The 21,078-nt window shown below is 37.7% G+C and overlaps 1 protein-coding gene across 1 annotated transcript in view; it reads left to right on the top strand.

Moving 5' to 3' along the window:
- PTPRD (protein tyrosine phosphatase receptor type D) overlaps window positions 1-21,078 on the top strand; it is a 520,100-nt gene that overhangs the window by 458,312 nt on the left and 40,710 nt on the right. Inside the window, exons 27-28 of the mRNA XM_049616822.1 lie at window positions 10,842-10,961; window positions 11,466-11,620. Of these exons, the coding sequence (XP_049472779.1) occupies window positions 10,842-10,961; window positions 11,466-11,620 (275 nt within the window). The remainder of the gene's footprint in view (window positions 1-10,841; window positions 10,962-11,465; window positions 11,621-21,078) is intronic.

Raw genomic sequence — 21,078 nt, 5'->3', positions numbered from 1 at the left:
TACGTGTATGCAGGAAAACATGTTAACTGGCAGTTTGGGGTGAGGGAGAGAGAAGAAAAGGAAAGGGAAGAGAGGATAGATGATATTTCATAAGAGTGCCTGAGGATGCCACTATCAGAGAGAAGGGAATTATACAACACAGTCCCAAGTAGAGGTGCCTTGCAGTCAAATGTCTGGGTTTAGCTCCCAGATGTAGTGCTTACTAGGTATGTGACAATGCACATATTACTAGGACCCCTGAAAGTTTCATTTCTCCTTTTTATATTACAGAGAAGGATTATTGTAGGTATTGACCAAGATAAGGACTATGACAAGGTGCCTCAGTGACTCTCAGGTGTTAGTGTTTGGTTGAGGCAGAGAGCTGGCTATTGTTGAAAGTGCTGCTATAAATATCGGGGTATAAGTGCCCCTATGCATCAGCACTCCTGTACCCCTTGGGTAAATTCCTAGCAGTGCTATTGCTGGGTCATAAGGTAGATCTATTTTTAATTTTTTGAGGAACCTCCACACTGTTTTCCAGAGTGGCTGCACCAGTTTGCATTCCCACCAACAGTGCAAAAGGGTTCCCATTTCTCCACATCCTCTCCAGCATCTATAGTCTCCTGATTTGTTCATTTTAGCCACTCTGACTGGCGTGAGGTGGTATCTCAGTGTGGTTTTGATTTGTATTTTCCTGATGAGGAGTGATGTTGAGCATCTTTCCATGTGCCTGTTGGCCATCTGGATGTCTTCTTTAGAGAAGTGTCTATTCATGTTTTCTTCCCATTTCTTCACTGGATTATTTGTTTTTCAGGTGTGGAGTTTGGTGAGTTCTTTACAGATTTTGGATACGAACCCTTTGTCTGATATGTCATTTGCAAATATCTTTTCCCATTCCGTTGGAGCTTAAATGTCCATTAACTGATGAATGGATAAAGAAATTGTGGTTTATATACACAATGGAATACTACTTGGCAATGAGAAAGAATGAAATATGGCCTTTTGTAGCAATGTGGATGGAACTGGAGAGTGTTATCCTAAGTGAAATAAGTCATACAGAGGAAGACAGATGCCATATGTTTTCACTCTTATGTGGATCCTGAGAAACTTAACAAGAGACCATGGGGGAGGGGAAGGAAAAAAAAAAAGGTTAGAGAGGAAGAGAGCCAAACCGTAAGAGACTCTTAAAAACTGAGAATAAACTGAGGGTTGATGGGGGGGGGGGGGGAGACATTGAGGAGGGCACCTGTTGGGATGAGCACTGGGTGTTGTATGGAAACCAATTTGCCAATAAACATCGTATTAGAGAGAGAGAGAGAGAGAGGGAGAGAACTGGGAGTCTATACCAAAACAACCTCAGTTTCTCCTAAAGCCACTCCCAAATAATTCAATTTTTGTTCCCAAATGCAATGAGTTTGTTCCTCTGTGGCTGACAATGAATCCTGACCAGCCTCATAGAGTCAGTCACTGCTCATGATGAATTCTGCCCACCGTTCCCAGTGGGAACCCATGTAGTGTGGTCAAGCATAGCTCAGAACATGGGAGTCTTTTGCAGTTGCTTTTCTCAGAACAGAATCTCCAGAATGGAAACCCTGTTGGAGGGAACTTTGTTAATCAGTCTGTACATGGACCACAAGGACATTCTGGCTGTGACTTCCATTATGGCCATATCTTGAAGCAATACAATATGAAAATAATACTATCTACATGAATCACATGCAGTAATAATTGTCACTAAAGATAATAGATTCTTGATACCACATTTCCTTTTGATTCAGTTTTGCATTACCCCTCCTCATTCTTATTTGTTTGAAGATGCCAGGGAATTCTTCCCTTAGCACCTGTCTCCTGTGTTTTCTAGCTTAGTGCTTTGCCTTGTCACTCAGGCCTGTGGATGGTAAAGCAGCAGCTTCTAACCTTTGCCAAGTTCGAATAGCTCACTCACACAAAAGGCTCCAGGGTTCATTAGCATTTGTTAGAAGTTTCAGTGGCCTTTTGTTAGAGAACTGACCATTCTTAGCATTTCATTGGCTAAAGAAGCCCTTCCAAGTGTGAGGTATGACTTAGAACTTAAAGTGGTCTTTTGGAAACCTAAGTTCTTTGATTTTCAGATGTAGTTCCTCCCCCTCAAATGTGGCTTTGCAATAATCCTAAACTTCACTGAGAAGACTGCATAGTGTATGCATTATTATCAACCCTGAAGACAGAATGTGTACAGTGGATATTTCTATGAGTTTCATTTGTATATATAAAGAAAGGAAACAAAATATAAGACTAAAAACTAGAGATTTTGAAAGTAAAGTACAATTGCTGCCTGAAAACACGCAGATCAGTTTAAAGCCTTGTAGAATGTGCTGTGTGACATGAGATACTGTTAGTGGGTCTTTTTTTACAATTTCCATCTTTTTTTTGCCAAATCCTCTCAAGTTCTGCATAGTTCACTGATTCTGCAGAGAGTCATTCTCTCGTGCCCTAGAATGTGGTCTCTAATTGTTTCCATGTTTCATAACATGCCAGTAAGCACATGAATTGGTTTGGGCAACCACATGGAGGGAAGAAAAAGTTTGGAAAAAATGAAGCACTGGTAGGAAAGTAAAATGTATACAGCTGGGGTTTCCACTCCAAGGGTGTTATTTGTGGGCAACTAGGACACATGGTTGGCAGCCTTGCTTGAACCCCTGGAGTCTCCAAGGTAGGATTTGCCAAGGTGATTCCTGGCCCAGGAGCCTCTGTTATTTAGTGGTGATTGTCCTTCCCCACCCCCCCCCCACCCCTTCATCTATTTGCCTTTGGCTGTTTCTCTTGTACTTTGTTTCACTTCCTGAGGAAAGCAAGATGGAGGGAATATGTAAGCCTCATGCTTAACAAATTCTTGAGCAGCTTTGATTAGTGTTACAAGTTGAAAGAGGTTAACCAAGGTTAAGGGATATGTGGCTTTCTCTTGTCCTCACCAGTCTTCCCTTATCACTGCTCCTGTTTGATGCTCTGTTGTCTTACAAGGTTTATGGTGGGAGTTGAATCACTTAAAGTGCTATTATTGTAATGGTACTTAGTGCTATAAATGTTGAGGATTAGGAGTGAAATTTTGACCCTCCACAAAGGGGACATGATTTGAACTGGGCCACATTGATTAGTAGTATAGGCATATAGTTAGAAGTGAAGAAGTCTACTTTGTTTTCCAGACTAACTAAATCCCATCTTCTGTCCCCAAATAGAAAATCATGCATCCAAGTCAATGATATCCATTGCTGGAGCAAATCAAATGTTTTGTGCATCAGGATTTTAGTTTATCTTAGGCCATAGCATGGGAAATTCCCTGCTCCACTAAAATTTGTTGTTTGTGGTCATGAATGGAGGTGATACTATCCAGGCCTAAAGGGTGGGCTGGTTTTAAGTATATTGTGTTACTAGTTTAGGCAAGTACATAGACTTGACATGTGACAGGTGGAACACTTCTTTTTTTAATTTTTTTAACGTTTATTTATTTTTGAGAGACAGAGACAGAGTGTGAGTGGGAGAGGGGCAGAGAGAGAGAGAGCAGGCTTCAGGCTCTGAGCTGTCAGCACAGAGCCCTACGCAGGGCTCAAACTCATGAACCATGAGATCATGACCTGAGCCAAAATCGGCCACTTAACTGACTGAGTCACCCAGGTGCCCCTACATGTGGAACACTTCTGACCTAATGATCACTCCCTCCACCTCCTGAGTCCTCCCCGGCCCTTGAATATCACCTTAATATACTTCCCCAACAGAGACTGAAGCTAAGATAGAGACATATTCATGTTTGGTTCTGTAGCCAAGAGGGGCAATTCTGGGCAAAAAAGGAGATTCTGATAAAATATTTTCTTGTTTTCCTATAAAACAAATCTTGAGATTCTTTTCAGATTGTGAGGTCCTTTTGGGTTAGAAGTTGGCAGAATCCCGTTGAAGATTATAAATGGCAGTGTTACTGTTTTCATTGCCGTTATCGGTTTTGGAAGGCCGGGGCTTGGCCAGCAGCAGACTAATTCTTGGCCCCTCTGGTTTGTCAAGGTTCGGTAAGTTTAATGGAGAGCAAATGCTTTCCAAATGCCAGGTCTGTGTCCTTTTCCAAACAGAACTGGAAGCGCCGAAGGCCTTGAACATTTAATTTCTCAAACTGCAGCTGAAAGCGCTGCCTATCTAGGGCAACAGAAACTGTTTTTCCTTAAGCAACTGTAGAAACAGCAGCACAAACATTGCCTTTGGAGTCTGTGTGATATATGGGATTGTTTTTGAAAAGTGGTGGATACTTAATGTAAATAGGACACTGGCAACAAAAAGAATGATGCTCACATTGGCAACCTAAAGGATGTTTGGGTCCTTATCTAGCAAGTTGCACACTCTTGGTTTTCTCTTGTCAACAGACACAATGTCAGATAAAAGGCAAAGAATCCACCAATTTCTTACCATTTGTTAGCTTCTTGGATTTTCTGCCTTCTTTCCCCACCCCCATCTCCTCTGTTCAGAATGGCAGCCTACCCATTCCAACTCAAAACAAACATTCCTGTGAAAGTGAATTAGAGGCATCATGGCCTAGGAAAGAGCTGGGGGGGGGGGGTGTGACGGAGAGCAGGGGATACAATTTATCTCTTGGTGACTTTGTGCAAGGTCCCTCCCCTTCTCCACATTCGTGTTTACAGCACTCTCAGGCTGGATGAGGTCATTTCTAAAATTTTAAGAAGTGTGGATTAATCGTGTGTTCAGGCAAAGCTGAGGTTCAGTTGGTATGCACCAGTATAATTGTACTGGCTGGTAAAATGCTAAAAGGTATTGATACTACTGGGATACAGAAATTACCTTTTCACTGAAACTTTAAGTCCCCTAATTATATTTCTCAATGGCAGAGACACAGGAGTGTTGCCGGGCCACAGGCAGCCACTGAGCAGATGCAGGCAGACTCAGAAGTGACAGTAGGGCTATGTAGAGCACCTGATTGCTGCCAGGTGTGATTGGGGCTGAGGTGCAAACTCTAAGGGCCACATGTGTGGGAAGAACTGACATCCAAGTGCTACCTTGCCATAACAAGGGGATGCTTCACAAAGTTTTCCTCTGGTTACAACAAAGTGCCAGAAACTTAAGATACAATGACTGTCAGTTTAATGGGGAAGTCATTAGAATAGTTTAGTGCAGCTCCCCTTATGAACTTCTGGGAGACCCTGGAAGACATTGTCTTCGTCTGTTCAGGCTGCTGTAGCAGAATGGTGTAGACTCAGTGGCTTATAAACAACAGAAGTCTACTTCTCACAGTTCTGGAAGCTGGGAAGTATAAGATCAAGAAGACGGTAGATTTGAGATCTAGTGAGGCTCTGCTTCCAGGTTCACAACAAACTGTCTTCCTGTTGTACCCCCACATGGTGGAAGGAGTCAGGGAGCTCTCAGGAGTGTCTGTTATAAAGCATGAAGCCTATTCATGAGGGCTCCACCCTAGACCCAATCACTTCCCAAAAGTCCCAGCTCCTCATACCATCCCACTGGGATTAAATTTCTACCTGTGAATTTTTGGGGGGACAAAATATTTAGACTACAGAACACATCAAACAAAAGGAAATGTCAATTTTTTGAATTAATACATGGTTTGGAAAGTCTTTGAATGGTTCAGTGATCTGATAAGCAGTTTTACAGTGAATAATTTGGTTCATTTAGAGAAAATTTTCAACTTTCTGGTTGAAGTTTTTCACTGCACTGGTAGTCAAATGCTTTAATATTACTCTCATTTCAGATATTCTGTTGCCTTTGATCTCCACTAAGTAGTGGTCATAAAAGAGAAAATGAAAAGGGGAAATATACAAACCAGACTACTGTTTTGCCACTCGAAAATAGATATGGCCAAATGTTAATTGAGTGAAGAGAATGACATTATCACTCAAAGAGAATAGAATCACTGAGATGATCACTGTACTTATTTTGGAAAATCAAGTATTGAAGCTGATCTTTAAAACTGTTAAGAGGGGCGCCTGGGTGGCTCAGTCGATTAAGTGTCCGACTTCAGCTCAGGTCACGATCTCGAGGTCCGTGAGTTCGAGCCCCACGTTGGGCTCTGGGCTGATGGCTCAGAGCCTGGAGCCTGCTTCCAATTCTGTGTCTCCCTCTCTCTCTGCCCCTCCCCTGTTCATGCTCTGTCTCTCTCTGTCTCAAAAATAAATAAACGTTAAAAGAAATAAAAAAAATAAAACTGTTAAGAGACACATTATAACCTATGGAAATAAACAGTTCAGCATATAATTTATCCACCCACTAAAATATATCCTAAAAATTATCTGAAACTTCCTTTTATTACATTGTCCCTTATTAAATGTGTATTAATGAGTGTATATTGACATTTCTGTATTCCCAATACCAAATTTGATTTGTATTATCTAATGTCAGCATACTATCTATCCACTCCTTATAGAAGGTTCCTCTGCCCAAACATAGTAGATACTAATTTTTAGTTACTTTCAACAAAAGTTATGCTTTCCTATGTATCATTTATTGTCTATTCTAAGTCCTTTTTTGGCTAAAAAATCTTGTCATAGGCAGGCTTTTCAAAATACCATATAGCAAGTGGATTTTGCATCGGTGGGATGCTGGGACCCTTTGGAGTTATTGGTTTGTTATATTTGGAATTCTGATGCTTTGACATGCTGCCGTGCTCAATGAGTCTTTGTTAAACTGAAAGGTTTTGCTTTCTGGAAGTTTTGGGCAATTTAAAAATAAGCCAACGTAGACCATAGTATAGTTGATTATAAAGTTGGCTTCCAGTTGTTGAGTGTATGTGACAGGCACTTCCAAGATAAGCCATATGGAAGTAAAAATGGAACTAGAAAGAAAGGATTTCCCTGAAGCACAGTCAGCAGACCTACTGGATCAAATCCTAGGCAATATTTCCAATGACAAGTATTTCTTTTGAATACATTTAAATGGTTTATCATTCCATCAACTTGCTTTTAATAGGTTGCCATGAAAGAAGGGATATGCATTAATTCCATAGCATGCATTTAGTGATGGTTAACCTGTTCTTTGCATAATTATGGAGAAATGAAGCTACCACAGAAGAGTTATAATCACTTTATGATAATAAAAAGAGTTCTTTCCCCCAAATTTAGCCAGAAATCTGAACTGTCTTACTTAGTTTAGGTTTCAAAGTGAGTTACTGGATGAGCCTGCCTGACAGGTTCTGCTTCTGTCCTTTTTCACCTCCGACACTAACACATTCTCTTCTCACAGCTGACTAGGGCCCAGGTAGAGTAAGGGAGTTAATAGGAAATCTCACAGCTATGTATTTGAAGAACCAGCAGATGTAAGCATACCCCTGTATTTAGTCAGTAAGGCTGATGGATTGGGAGCAGGACTGCACTCATTTCACTTTGGTGTCCCCACAGTTGCTAAGACCTTGCCTTCCACTTGGAGAATCAGCTGGGGTTAATAACATGTTTATTTTTTTTCACATATAAAATGGTTACGTTTTTTGTAAAAACAACCATGAAAATTGAGAACATAATCTAACTGATAATTAATAATATCTGTTGCCTGTTGAATGCCTATTGGGTTTAAAGTTTTAGGTGCATGGTTTTTGAGCCTTATGCTAGTCCTGTTGTGTGGAGATATTGTACCTATTTAACAGATAAGGCTGCTGGACTTGGGTCCTGAAAATAGAGAAGCAGCTTACTGGCCATCCGGTTAGACTCCCCAGCCTTCTGTGCATCAGTCCTAAAGATCATTTACAGTCCATCATTTCAGAATCACATAGGAAAAGACAAGCACCAGAATTTGTGTTCAGGAGCTGATGCCTTCTAGTTCTTAGATGTTCAGTGGGGAGCAACCTATACTGGGCTCTGTGCATAAAGCCTGAAAGTGGTGACTCTCTAGAAATACCTTATGAGATTTTCTCCTGGGGAGGGGGGTGGTGGAGGGAGGGGCAGTTGTCAAAGTAAAACATTTCAAGAGAGGATGGAGCTAGTGCATTTCCAGTAGCTAATTAGGAAAAAAATACATTTCTAATTGTTTTCTTGGGTCCTTTTTTTCCCTCACTACACTTTTCAATTGCTTTCTAGTGTTGAAATCAGAAATTATTTGTTTAGTGTATGACTAAAAATGAAGGACTTAAGAGAATGTCCATAAATCTAAAGCCTTAAATATAGTCCTTAGAAATCAGCTGAAACCATGAAGACAACTCAGAAAATATGGGGGAGAAAAGACTGCCAAGTTCTTACTAATGAAGGGGACAGTGTATTGCTGTAGCTGTTCTGAGAGGCTTTAATCCTGCTGCTGAGACCATATGTATGCATGTGTACATACACTAAAATATTTACTTTTTTTATAAACTGCCTTTGTGAAATATTTCTTGAGAGAAAACAGCAATGTTTAAATATATTTGCTTTTTAAAAATTGCTCCATTTTTCTGCCGTTGAGTTTGAAACATTTTAGATAGTAAGATTCAAGTACGTTATTTAAAATGAATACAAAAGTTTTCTTTCCTTCTTTTAGCTAAAAATGTTCATAACATTCACTCCTTATAGTAATGTCTTCTGGTATTCTTTTTTTCTAAAAGAGTCAGAGTCTAAGTCAGTGATAGTTGCAGTTTTAAACTTATTACTGGAAGTATGAGAATAATTAGTTGTAAGTTCAGTTTTTCCTGTGTCTTAGGGATAGAGTGGAGCTGTAGATGGAAAATCAGTAAATAACGGAACAATTTTTCCAGAGGTCACATAAAAGCTGGCTCTTGGTTATTTCCTTCATTTCCTTTGTCTTATCTCACCAAAAGGTCTGATGGTAATCAGTTCCCAGCTTTGAAATATAATTGCATTGAATTTGGTTTAGTGCATTGCACTGACTTTATAGATCATTTCATTGTATTAACCTCTTGTTTTTGTGTCTGTCATAGCGATATTTGTCTTTGTGGGATTTGACTTGTTGGTTTTGATTTGAAAGGGTTGCCATCCCACTGAAACTGTTAAATAATGAGTTTGTCTCTTCATTTTTTAACTCAACACATTGCTGGCATCCTCTCCAGTGTTGCAGTAAGAGGTCTCCAAAGTTACTTTGCCCGTTGTAGGGAGACATCAACTTGACATCTATTTTATGGTTTAAAACAGAGCCTTTGGCTTAATGTTTGTGATTTTTCTTTTCCATCTGAATCCTGGCTACTTAAGTAGTTAGTGTTGGCTCTATTCAGGTAGTGTCCTTTGCGAATTCATCCACATACAACTTAGGTTTTAATGGACGGTCAGAGAACATACGGAGGTACTCAGTTGGGGTCATGCTACATCAATATTCTCCATAAAGAAGTGTCTTTCCCTTGTGTTGTTGTTCTTAAGTTAGAACACATAATAGAAATATAAACATAGAAGAATATAGTATGTACCTAGAAACTTGTAAGTATCTTTTAAAAATCCTATTAAGACATAAATTGCCCATCTTAGTGTGAACCACTCTTGCTTGTTTTTGTTTGTTTGTTTGTTTTTAATAAAATATGTAATGTTTGTGTGATCTCACCATTGAAGTAAAGACACAGGAGTCAAGCCTTGTGAAATCAATCTCGACCTTACCATGTAACTGTACATTAAAGTGGGGTTTTCCCCCTTTTTGTTGGCTAGGTAATTTGATAGAGAATAAAACTTCTGCCTTTTTAGAGGGTCCAGTATCTAGATAGAAGGAGCCTGAGTCCTTTGAGCAACAGATGCTGCATCTGTGAAACAGAAAATTACAATATTATTCACAGAATGCTACTAATATTTATATTCAACATAAAAGCAAATAATTATCTAGCAATTCTATTCACTGGACCAAAAAATTCTAGTGTCTATGATGATAATGCCTCATTGCTTTTGTTTAAATCCAGAGATTATGACTTTTGAATCTTTCTTTTTCAAGGTGTGCTTTCCTAATATAAAATGGGACTAGATTTCTTTACCTAGAGAAATGCATTTGAGTGAAGAATTACCCCCACCTTTTCTTTTAATCTGAGATAGAATGGGTAAACATGTTCTTATCTATGACCTTACTAGAAAATATAGTGTTGTGTTTATCATTTATGCTTTTTAATACCCAAAGTACACATTCAGTAAGTTGAAACACATTCCAGACTTTGAATTCAACATGCAACTTTGATGCATGTTGAACTAATTGGCTTGAATACTTTTATGTGCTTCTGTTCAACTCCACGTACAAATTGTAGAGTATTCATCTGAAATGTATGAATTTTAAATTATTTAAACTTTATACTGCTAGTGTATGACCCTCTGAGACTTTTTAAAGAACACACAGCTCTTTTCCCTCTAGACATTACAGATTTAATTTGTTTTAGATACGAAGCCATTTATCTTGTATTTTTAAAAATGCTATGTTGTTTATTATGCTTTGATAGATTCACAAATTATTTCTACTTTTCTTTAAACAAATGTATTTGGAAATTGTGATAGTTCAAGATGAAATACCTTGTGCCTTTTAAGCCTTGATAGAAGAACACTAACTATCCCACCATGTCATTTAAATGGCTGAACATAATCTTCCTGATGCGGTCCATAATATATATCCCAGAACAAATTTGTGTTTTCTTTTCAAGTACTCTAAAATTTCAAATACCTCTTTCCTTATTTTACTCAGCAACAATCTGCAATTTATTTTTCTCCAGGAAAATTGAATCTGTTACTGCTTAGTATTCCTACCAGTTTGAAAAATGTGGTTTATATTGGCATCAGAGCAGTAATTTACATATATTGGGATAACAGGAATGCGTGCCAGAAAAAGATCAACATAAAATGAAATGCAAAAAAGCTGTTTTTCTTCAACAGCAACTCAGAGTGAAGCTAATAGAGAAATTGATGAACATCTGCCCTGAATGTGTCACTTGTTTCTTCTAGGTGAAGTGTGACCAGTATTGGCCCAGTAGAGGCACAGAAACCCACGGGCTGGTCCAGGTGACGCTACTCGATACCGTGGAACTGGCCACGTATTGTGTTCGAACATTTGCACTTTACAAGGTTTGCCTTCCCCCCCCCCTTCCTCTTTCCATTATGTAAAGAAAGCGTCTTTTGAGAAATCAATTATCTTATGACTTTGCTTAAATCTTGATTCCACTGGCAACAGTGAACAATGAAATAATTCTTCCATTATCGCTCAGCAACTTTTCTCCTTGTCCAGCGATCTATCAGTAAATATGGAACTCTCACTCTGAGCAGAAGTCTTGGCAAATGAAGAATAGAAGAACTAGTTCTTTCTGTAAAAATAACAGGAGCATTCCTGATAGTTAAACCTGAAAAATGTAATGCTCCTCACCTAAGAATTTTTATCTTCCTGAGCAAATAGTTGTCATTTACAAATAGCTTGATATTGATATCTCTAAGGAGTGTGTCTTCCCAAAGGTCATATGGTAGGGGGAAGGGATTAAGATAGCACATTTTCACATTACCTCTTCCCTGTTATTACCCATCATTGCAACCTGAGGACAGGAAAACAGAATCTCACCTTGTCTTCCTACTTCACAGAATGGGTCAAGTGAGAAGAGAGAAGTGAGACAATTCCAGTTCACTGCCTGGCCTGATCATGGCGTTCCAGAACACCCTACACCTTTTCTAGCTTTCTTACGCAGAGTCAAAACCTGTAACCCTCCTGATGCAGGCCCTATGGTTGTGCACTGCAGGTAAGAACCACTGAGAGCATTTGTGTTTCTCACAGAAGGTTTGCAAGGAAACAAAAGGTTTCTCATCAGATATTCTCTTTCCAAATTCTTGATACTCTGGGATAGTAGATGTCTCTATAAATAACACAGGGGGTCTTTTGTTTTTGGTCAGATGAGGCCTATGCTAACATGAATAGACAGAATTTGATATAGATGAATATTACCCTTTGGAGATAATAAGCAACTGTGATTCATGCTATTTTCTCTTTGGAGCAAAGATAAATAATTGTATGAAACAGAAAAGAATTAAGAATCAATCTTGTAATATCATTCAAGTTTCATCTATGTGAGGGGATATTCTTTAAAATGTAGGTAGGTAGGTAGATGAAGTGCTTGACAAGTTCTTGTGACCTGGGATGATACAACCTTTTTACTATTTATAGGGAAAAAAATGCTGAACAAAATAATACCATAAATATAAAAGCTTTTAGCTAGAGTGTCTTATTGCTTAAAGATACCTTCTACATATTAATATTATCAAGTCACATATAGAAAATATACTAATTTGAGTTTTACAAATTTATTTAACATAATATATACAAAGACCTATTTTTTGGAAGAATTTATTTTATGTACTTGGAGGTAATGAGTGTGCATTTCTTTTGAAATTTTGTGTACTTTATTATTTTTTACTTAATTCTAACATTGTCTGTATCACCACTTATCTTCTACTATATATGTGTTTTTACATTTAAATGATTTCTTTTTTAAAAATTTTAATTATTTTGGGGCTCCTGGGTGGCTCGGTAGGTTGGGCAGCCGACTTCGCCTCAGGCCATGATCTCACGGTCCATGAGTTCTAGCCCTGCGTCGAACTCTGTGCCGACAGCTCGGAACCTGGAGCCTGCTTCAGATTCTGTGTCTCCCTCTCTCTGACCCTCCCCGTTCATGCTCTGTCTCTCCCTGTCTCAAAAATAAATAAACGTTAAAAAAAATTTAAACTAAAAAAAATTTAACTATTTTTATAGAAGAGGGAGGGGCAGGAAGAGAGGGAGAGAGAGAATCCTAATCAGGCTCCATGCTGTCAGTGTGAAGCCTGATGTGGGCCTTGAACTCACTAACCCTGAGATCATGACCTGAGCTGAAACCAAGAGTCAGATGCTTAACTGACTGAGCCACCCAGGCACCCCAACTACATATTACCATATAAAATCCATAATACTACTATATAATCTATAATAATTCTTTGTAATCTGGGTGATTCAAATATGAGAGAATATGGCTCCTTGCACAGACAAGTAAAATTGCAGTGGGAAGTATATAAAAAAAGAAAGAAAGCACCTATCATAAACCACTTCTGTCGTGACTTAATAGTACAACTCTTTCACATCCTATATTATATTTAAGTATAATACAGTAAGTAGATCTTATAAGTGACATCTGTTTTTACACAACATGGGGACAATACCTAGAACAGAATAACCGCAATAAAATTCACCTGACCCATGATACCGTGGTCATTGTTATCCAGTGGCCTAGCAGGTTTTGAACAAGATGAAGCTGTTTTTCTCTTTCCCAGCAATTTTTCCCCAACAAAAACTAATAACACCACATTATGTTTATAGAGCATTTTACAAATTCCAAAGCACTCTCCCATGGTTTATTGCGTTTGATGTCATTACCAGTATGTTGGATCAAGAGAAGAGCGTAGAAGAGAGGCTACAGGGTTTGGTCCAAGTGCTGACAGCTAGGAAGCCAGACAGAGTCCCACCCATGTCTTATAATCTAGTACTTGCTCCTCTGGACTTGACACCATGTTGCAGTGTTTCGCATGATTCTGAAACACTACAAAATATTTTTATTAATTTGAGCAAATGCTTTTGCCTCATGACAGCAGACTTCTGGTTTTCCTGCCTGTTGGTTTCAGCAGGCACTAGTGTGACCAGTCTTTATACTCTGTTATACATACTTCTTTGTAGACCTCAAAGAGCCATTGTGCCTGGTGACATGGTGCATCTGCTTGGTACCAGCTCGACTTGATTTTAAAGATCATGTATGAAATATTTCCTGATGGATTTTGGCCACAGGATAGGGAAACAGAAAGTTTGGGCTCACTGAAGAAAATTGCTCTCATATGCCTAATGGCAAAAATACAATTCATGCAAATATATATACACACACACACAGATGTATACACAAGCACATACACACACACACACACACACACACACATGCACATATACATATATATACATATACATGTGTGTGTATATATGTATATATGTGTATGTGTATATATATGTATATATGTATATATATACACACACACATACATACACATAATAGGAATAAAATTTAGTGAAAGCAAACTTGGAAGTTTTCACAAAACATTGTATTTGCATTACAGTTTGAAATATAGCATTTTCCCTCTCTCAAAACATGCTTTCAATTTCTGTAAATTAAAGGAGAAATTTGGTTGATTGATTATTTAAAAATGCAATTTATCTTCTGTTGATCATAACCAAGGTATAATGCTTTATGTTGGATACTCAGTTGGATCCAAAAAGGTTTGCAGGCAAGTAGGAGAGATAAGATGGATAGCTATAATGCTTTATTTTGAGAAAATACATACACCCCTCCATACACACACACACACACACACACACACACCTATGTTATGTTAAGCCACCTGGACTCACCCCTGAAAGATACAAACAACTCCAGAGAAATAAGAAAACAAAGATGAATGTGCTGAGCTAATAGCTGTTGACATTTGAAAGTGCTGTGCCTGAGGCTCTGGAGAAGCTTTGTACGAAACAGAAAAATAGGTATATTGGTGAAAGAAATTTATTAGCAGCTTTGAAATAATGAGGGAAAGATGCAGCATGAACTAAAGCTCTGAGAAATTATCTTTGTTCACCCATGGGTTGTCTTATAAGTCTGTGAGAAATCTTGGCCTCTTTATTTAGGAAAGGCCATGTTGCACACTGTTATACTTGCAAAGCATCATGAATTCTTGACTTGGATACAGTGTATGTTTAAACTTGAGAGCACAGTTCTTCTGATGGAGTAGCAGAGAAAAATTACTACAGACAACAACTGCTTATGTGGGACCCAAGAAATGCTAGTTTATAAATCATCTCTAAGCAGGAAGGAACTTTGCAGAAAGCCACAACAGACAAGTCACAGAGGGATATTGATTACAGATATTGATTACAGAGGGATATTGATTTACATGATCAGGTTGTAAATAATCACACAAATACTCTGGAATGTAAATACTGAATTTCATGTTGAGATTTCTCTCCTGATGGATTTGACATTTTTTTCTCTGTAATGAAGAAGTAGTGACAAACTCAAACCCAAGCCTTCTGCCAAACAGATGCAATGAAAATGGAGGGGGTTTTAAATGAAGTCTGGTAGTAGACCAAAAAAGGCGGGGGGGAGAGGACAGAAAGAGAGAAGATTCATATTTATCCAGTAGTTCTGTCTAGTAATCAATGTGCCAGGACTAAAAAGAGCTATTATGAATAAGAGAAATTCTAACAGTCAATAGTAAGAAAGAGGAGGATAGCCCAGTGTGGTAACCATAGATAAGGCCTTGGAAGGTCAAGAAGGATAGGTTCCACCTCATGCCTAGAAGAATGGTGCCACAAGCACAGAAAGACCAACTCTAGTCATCAGTCAATTCATACAGAGCATATAAACTCAACATTAGGAGGGCACACTCTGGAGAGAGACTGCCTAGGTAAAATGCTGGATTGTTCACTGACGGGCTCTGTGGCTTTGGGCAACTTATTTCTTATCTGCTAGCCCCTATTTCTTCACCTGTAAATGGGTTAACACTCTCCATAACATCAAGAATTTAATTAAGGTTAAATGAAATGATATGAAATGATAAAACATTTAGGACAGTTTATAGTATGCAGAAGTATGAAATAATTTTAAATTATTGGTATATTACTGAGTGAGTTTAAATCTATATGTATATTTACAACTCAAGAGAAAATAATCAGCATTAACTTAAAAATAATCTATATGATTTGAGCCATGAGTAACCAGATGTTTATAAATATATAATATTTAATCAAATAGGTTTTTAAAAATTTATATATTTTCCACCATGGTAATTACAGCCAATTTTCCCCAGTGAAAGAGAACATGTTCTCATTTACTATGAGTTAAAATCATTTATTATAAGAAATACCTGTTCTTGACTACCTGAAAAAACCATTGAATTCTTAAAAGGATACTGTTAAGGATACATAGAAATTAATATGGTGGTTCTTGATGCCTTCAAGGTAAAATTTGAGTTTAGCATTGTGTTCCTGCCCCTTTATAATCTAGGCTGATGTCTCCCTCATGCCTCATTGTTCGTTCTCTTAGCCACCTACCACTAGCTACACATTCCAAGTACTTTCATCTCTGGCTCTTGGTAAGTGATATTTATCCACTCTAGAAAGTCACCTGTTCCTCTCTCTACCTGACGATGTTCAACCTTGTTTCATAATCCACCTCAAGTAGCACATGCCCTGCATTGCAAAGGTTGCAAACTGGCCTCAGATGATTTTATTGACATCTGTGGTAATTTTTTTTTAATTTTAACTTGAATTTTTAATTTAAGTGGAATGCACTATCCAGTTTTCTAAACCTTCCCTGTCCCTATTGTTTTACACACAGCTCAACTCATCCATTTACAGGGATTACTTCATATTATAAACATCTGACTTGAAACTCTGGAAAACCCTTTTAAGCTCATTCCTCATTCCTCTTCCCACAGAAAGAATTAAACAATCTGTTCTCTGAACTCTCATAAAGTAGGTCACACTTAGCAAATTTAGCTATCTGTGTACGGATCATATATGCCTTGAAATCCCAGAGGGCATGGGTGATGGCTTATGAACATTTGTACCCACCTCTTACATCATAGTAGGTGCTCAATAATTGCTTTCTGAAGTTAATTGAATTCCATGTGGTGTTTTACAAATTTTTACAGAAGCAGTAAGATCATTTCATGGCTGGACTATTTTTTGTTTTTTAACATGACTATACTTTTATCTCTTTATATTGTGGTATTTTTATGAGAATTTAATTATTTTAAATTGCCTTTATCTTTCTCATACCTACTTCTAAGTCCCTTTTCCTACAACTCTTTCATGTCCTTTTTCACTTGCTCTCCATTCCATGATTAAACATATATATAGATCCCTGTTTTTAGCCATAATAATAAACATATTGAACCCTTAATAGACAACAAATAATCTTTCTGCTCAACTGGAGAGACCCTGTTCTAAGTGTTTCACATGTGTTATTGCTATTTCCTGCCAGTCATCCTCAGAGTTAGGAACCTTATTTTCCCATTCTACACAAGAGGAAACAGAGACCAACTTGTGGTCTCTAAGGAAGACCAACTTACTTGCCTGAGCACATGCAACTAGTCATAGCATAGCTACTGTGTGTCCAAGGTTGCCTGTTCCTATCGACCAGCCCTTAAATCACTTGGTGGTCTCTACCTTCTCATTTGGCCACCTGCTTGGAGGGCATTTCACTTTTTCAGCCTACCCTGATGACCTGGTCAGAATGAGCCATATTGCCATATTCTAGCCTTTGTTTCACTCTTTATGTATTAAAGGTAATTGCTAGTTTGTGACACTCCTGTATCCCTTAATCATTTTAGACTAATCATAGTAGCTACCCATTATTGACCTATCACTGTTTTCCAAGTATCACTAAGCACTTAAGGAATTTCTCATTTAATCTACACACACACACACACACACACACAGAATGTGTTTTATTTGTGAGAAGCATTAAGCACAGGGAGGTTGTAAATTTAGGCCCTATCTCAAAGCCCTTGACCTATTTATTCATCATAGTATCTGGTTCTGACTTTTCTTGTTGCAGAGACTACCTTAGTTCCTTACACTTATCTCCTTAATATATGTTTGCTGACTAAATGTTTGTCAGATGGATACTTACCATTAACTCTACATGTAGTACATGAACAGAGATATGCAATCTCCTTACTTATGAAATTTTATTTTTTTAATGTTTTTATGTTTTTTTAATGTTTAATGTTTTTTATGTTTTTTAATGTTATTTTGACAGAAAGAGAGAGAGAGAGCACACTCACTGGGGTAGGGGAGGAAGGGGCAGAGAGAGAAGGAGAGAGAGAGAATCCCAAGCAGGCTCCACACTGTCAGCATGGAGCCTGATGTGGGGTTCAACCCATAAACTATGAAATCATGACCTGAGCCAAAATCAGGACTTGGACGCTTAACCAACTGAGCCACCCAGGTGCCCCAAAATTTGATTTTGAAAGAAACTAAGGAGCAGATCTTCCAAGGTATTTATTAATCTTAGATTTTCATAGAGGTCATTTGTTACATTTCCTCATATTGTTTCACTCTTCTTAGAAAACAAAGAAGTTTTGTTCGCTTTTCTCCTCTTTTGAGCTTTGTTCTTTATGTGTTTTATAGAATTTGTGATTTATATTTTACTAGTACCAAAAGGATATGAAAACTGATTTTAATTTGTATCTTGTTAAGAATGAATAAATTGGGATGAAGCCATAATTTCAGAGAGTCAGTTATAAACCCTTGACCCATGATAACTCTGAGTCATATTAACCCCTTTTAGGACCAAGGGAATACTTAATCTTCATAGAAGAAATGTATTTGTGAATAAATATGAAGGAGGGATAGACCAAGACCCCCTAAATTTGTCTTCTAAATGAAAAGATTTCAAGAAAAGCCAAATAGACCAACTAAGGATAATTTAAATCTTGTACATCATAGAATCAGACCAGTCTTTAAAACTGGAAGGAATAGGAACTGAGGACTAGATATAGATCAATAATGTACCAGAAGCGTCAATGGACTACTAGGGTGGCCTGATAAAAATCAAATGGCAATGTGAAATTAGAAAGATTCATGAGATCTAATCTTCATAATACTTTTTGACTTTATAGGTGAAAGCACAACCAAGAAACTACTTAGGTTATATTTATAACATAGCCATTTACTTCTAATGTCAATCCAATATTGACAATAATAGCCTTTTCAAGGTAAAAAGGATTTGGAAAGTGTCACATATAAGCATAACAATAAAAGACCTTGTGAGCCAGAGGAGCTAAGAGTGCTGTGGAAAACTGTTTAATGCATGTTAACCATTCATTCCCAATTCCCTCCTTTATTTCCCCCAGTGTTCCATTCAAATATCTCTTTAGATCAAAAACCACAAGTATTGCCAAAGTATGTGATAGTTTTGAGATGCTGACAAGTGTGAACCATAGACCCATATTTTCCTTAAACCTGGGATTCATTTTCATGTATAAATTAAGTAATAAGAGAAGCTGGCCTTCTGTAGATGAAAGACTGGATTATTAAAATACCAACATCTCTGGATAAGAAAATGGGTGGAATATACAAAATATGTTCTTATTTATGGAAACATTGTAAGGTGAGGAGAAGTAATTATACCACATGGAAACTACTGTGTAATTTCTGTTCTTATATACCAATAATTGTGCATAAAGAACAAACTCTTAATTTATTAAACAACATGGTGATACAAATCAGGAGGTCAGATCTTCAATAGTTTGATGGCACAATCCCATAAGAGAAAAATATCTTACTTTCAATGAAATAGTTTAAAAGTAATTGAACCCAAAGAAAATATTAAGAGGAGTTGCATAATGGCCCCAGTAGGTGTAAAATGTAAAACTCAGTCTGAAGGTGTTTGGAGCCCTGGGGGCAGTATTCTGACTGCCTGATGAAATGGAAAATTTGTTTGAAAAGACATAGATATAAAGGCAATGAGGAGAGGTGAGACCAATATTATAAGAAACAACTAACTTCAATGTCATATGTCAGGGGTATATCATGAAAATCCCTGCAAGGGCAACGGAGAAACTATCTACTTTCCATTCCTCTTCCATACCTAAGAATAGCAACCAAATTACATTTGTGTAGGAAAGTGGCCATTTACAGAGCATCTTTCCATTATGTTTGATTTAATCTACAACAAGAAGAGTAGGGGTGTATTATTACCATCTTCACTTTACAGATAAGGAAATTGAGACTCTTAGAAGTCAAATGACTTGCTGAAGACCACATACCCAACTAGAAAGTAGAAAGTCTAGGTGAGAACCCATGTTTTATGATTCAAGGTCCTCCCCTCTTTGTCTACACCATACTGCCATTTTCTATTTTGCTCAATTTATGTTTTACAACTGAAAGCAAAACTGCCCATAGCCCACAACAGATACGGCTTTTAGCAGATCTTTGGGGGCGCCATTAAATGGTTGACTTGAAAATCACTTGAAATCAGCTTACTAGATTACTTACTAGAAATCAAATCCCAACTGCCCTATTCACTACGTGTGACCTCGGACAATTTATTTATCCTTTCTAAGCCTCAAATTCCTGACCTGTAAAGTGGGACTAATAGTAGTATGTCCCTCATAGCATTGTGTATAAAGATTAATATAATACATGAAAAGTGATAATTAGCCAGGTATTTGCCACATAGAAAGAAGTCAATAAATGTTTGTAGTAATTGATGTTTTCATCATTGTGTTTTACCCCACATAAAGTATGTGCTCATTTAAATTCTCTTATTTAAGTTTCTCTTACTATCAAACAACAAAGAGCACTATCATATTTTCTGAAATGTGAGTTTGACTTCTATGTAATTTGTAACATAGAAGAGTAAAAAACATATGCATGTATATATACATATACCTAGGTGAGTGACAACCATTAACACTTTAAATTTAATACTTTAAAAAACAGTCAATTATAATTATTTTCATTGCACTTTAAAAATCTTGTTAGAATAGATTGTTACTATGAGACAAGATTTTTCAACCTCAATGCTATTGATATTTGGGTCATATAATTTTTGTTGTGGGAGACTGTCCTGTGATTTAAAGGATACTTATGAGGATCCCTGGTCTCTGCCCACCAGATGCCAGTAGCACGCCCCAAGAATTGTGACAATCAAAAATGTCTTCAGACATTGACAAATGTCCCCTTGGGGGGAAATTCATGCCTGCATGAGAACCATTGCTACAGGGCAATGAAACTGATTTTTGATTATGCAGAATGTATGTATCTAAATGATAGCTCACCTCAAAGTTTTAAAGCTGGAAAAATGGTCTTTGAATGGCATCCTCATTTTATTTATTTATTTTTTTTTACATTTATTTATTTTTGAGAAACAGAGTGAGACAAAGTGTGAGCGGAGGCGGGGGGTGGGGGGGCAGAGAGAGAAGGAGACACAGAATCGGAAGCAGGCTCCAGGCTCTGAGCAAGTGGTCAGCACAGAGCCTGACGTGGGGCTCGAACCCACGAACTGTGAGATCATGACCTGAACTGAAGTCAGACGCTCAACCGACTGAGCCATCCAGGTGCCCCCATCCTCATTTTAAACAAGGAGAACTTCTTTATGAGACTTAATCTTGAGAATCACTTTTT

This window comes from Panthera uncia, chromosome D4, assembly GCF_023721935.1.
Source record: "Panthera uncia isolate 11264 chromosome D4, Puncia_PCG_1.0, whole genome shotgun sequence".
In the NCBI taxonomy this organism is placed as follows: domain Eukaryota; kingdom Metazoa; phylum Chordata; class Mammalia; order Carnivora; family Felidae; genus Panthera; species Panthera uncia.
The sequence above is the reverse complement of the archived record's forward strand: the minus strand, read 5'-3'. Positions and strand labels throughout refer to the sequence as shown.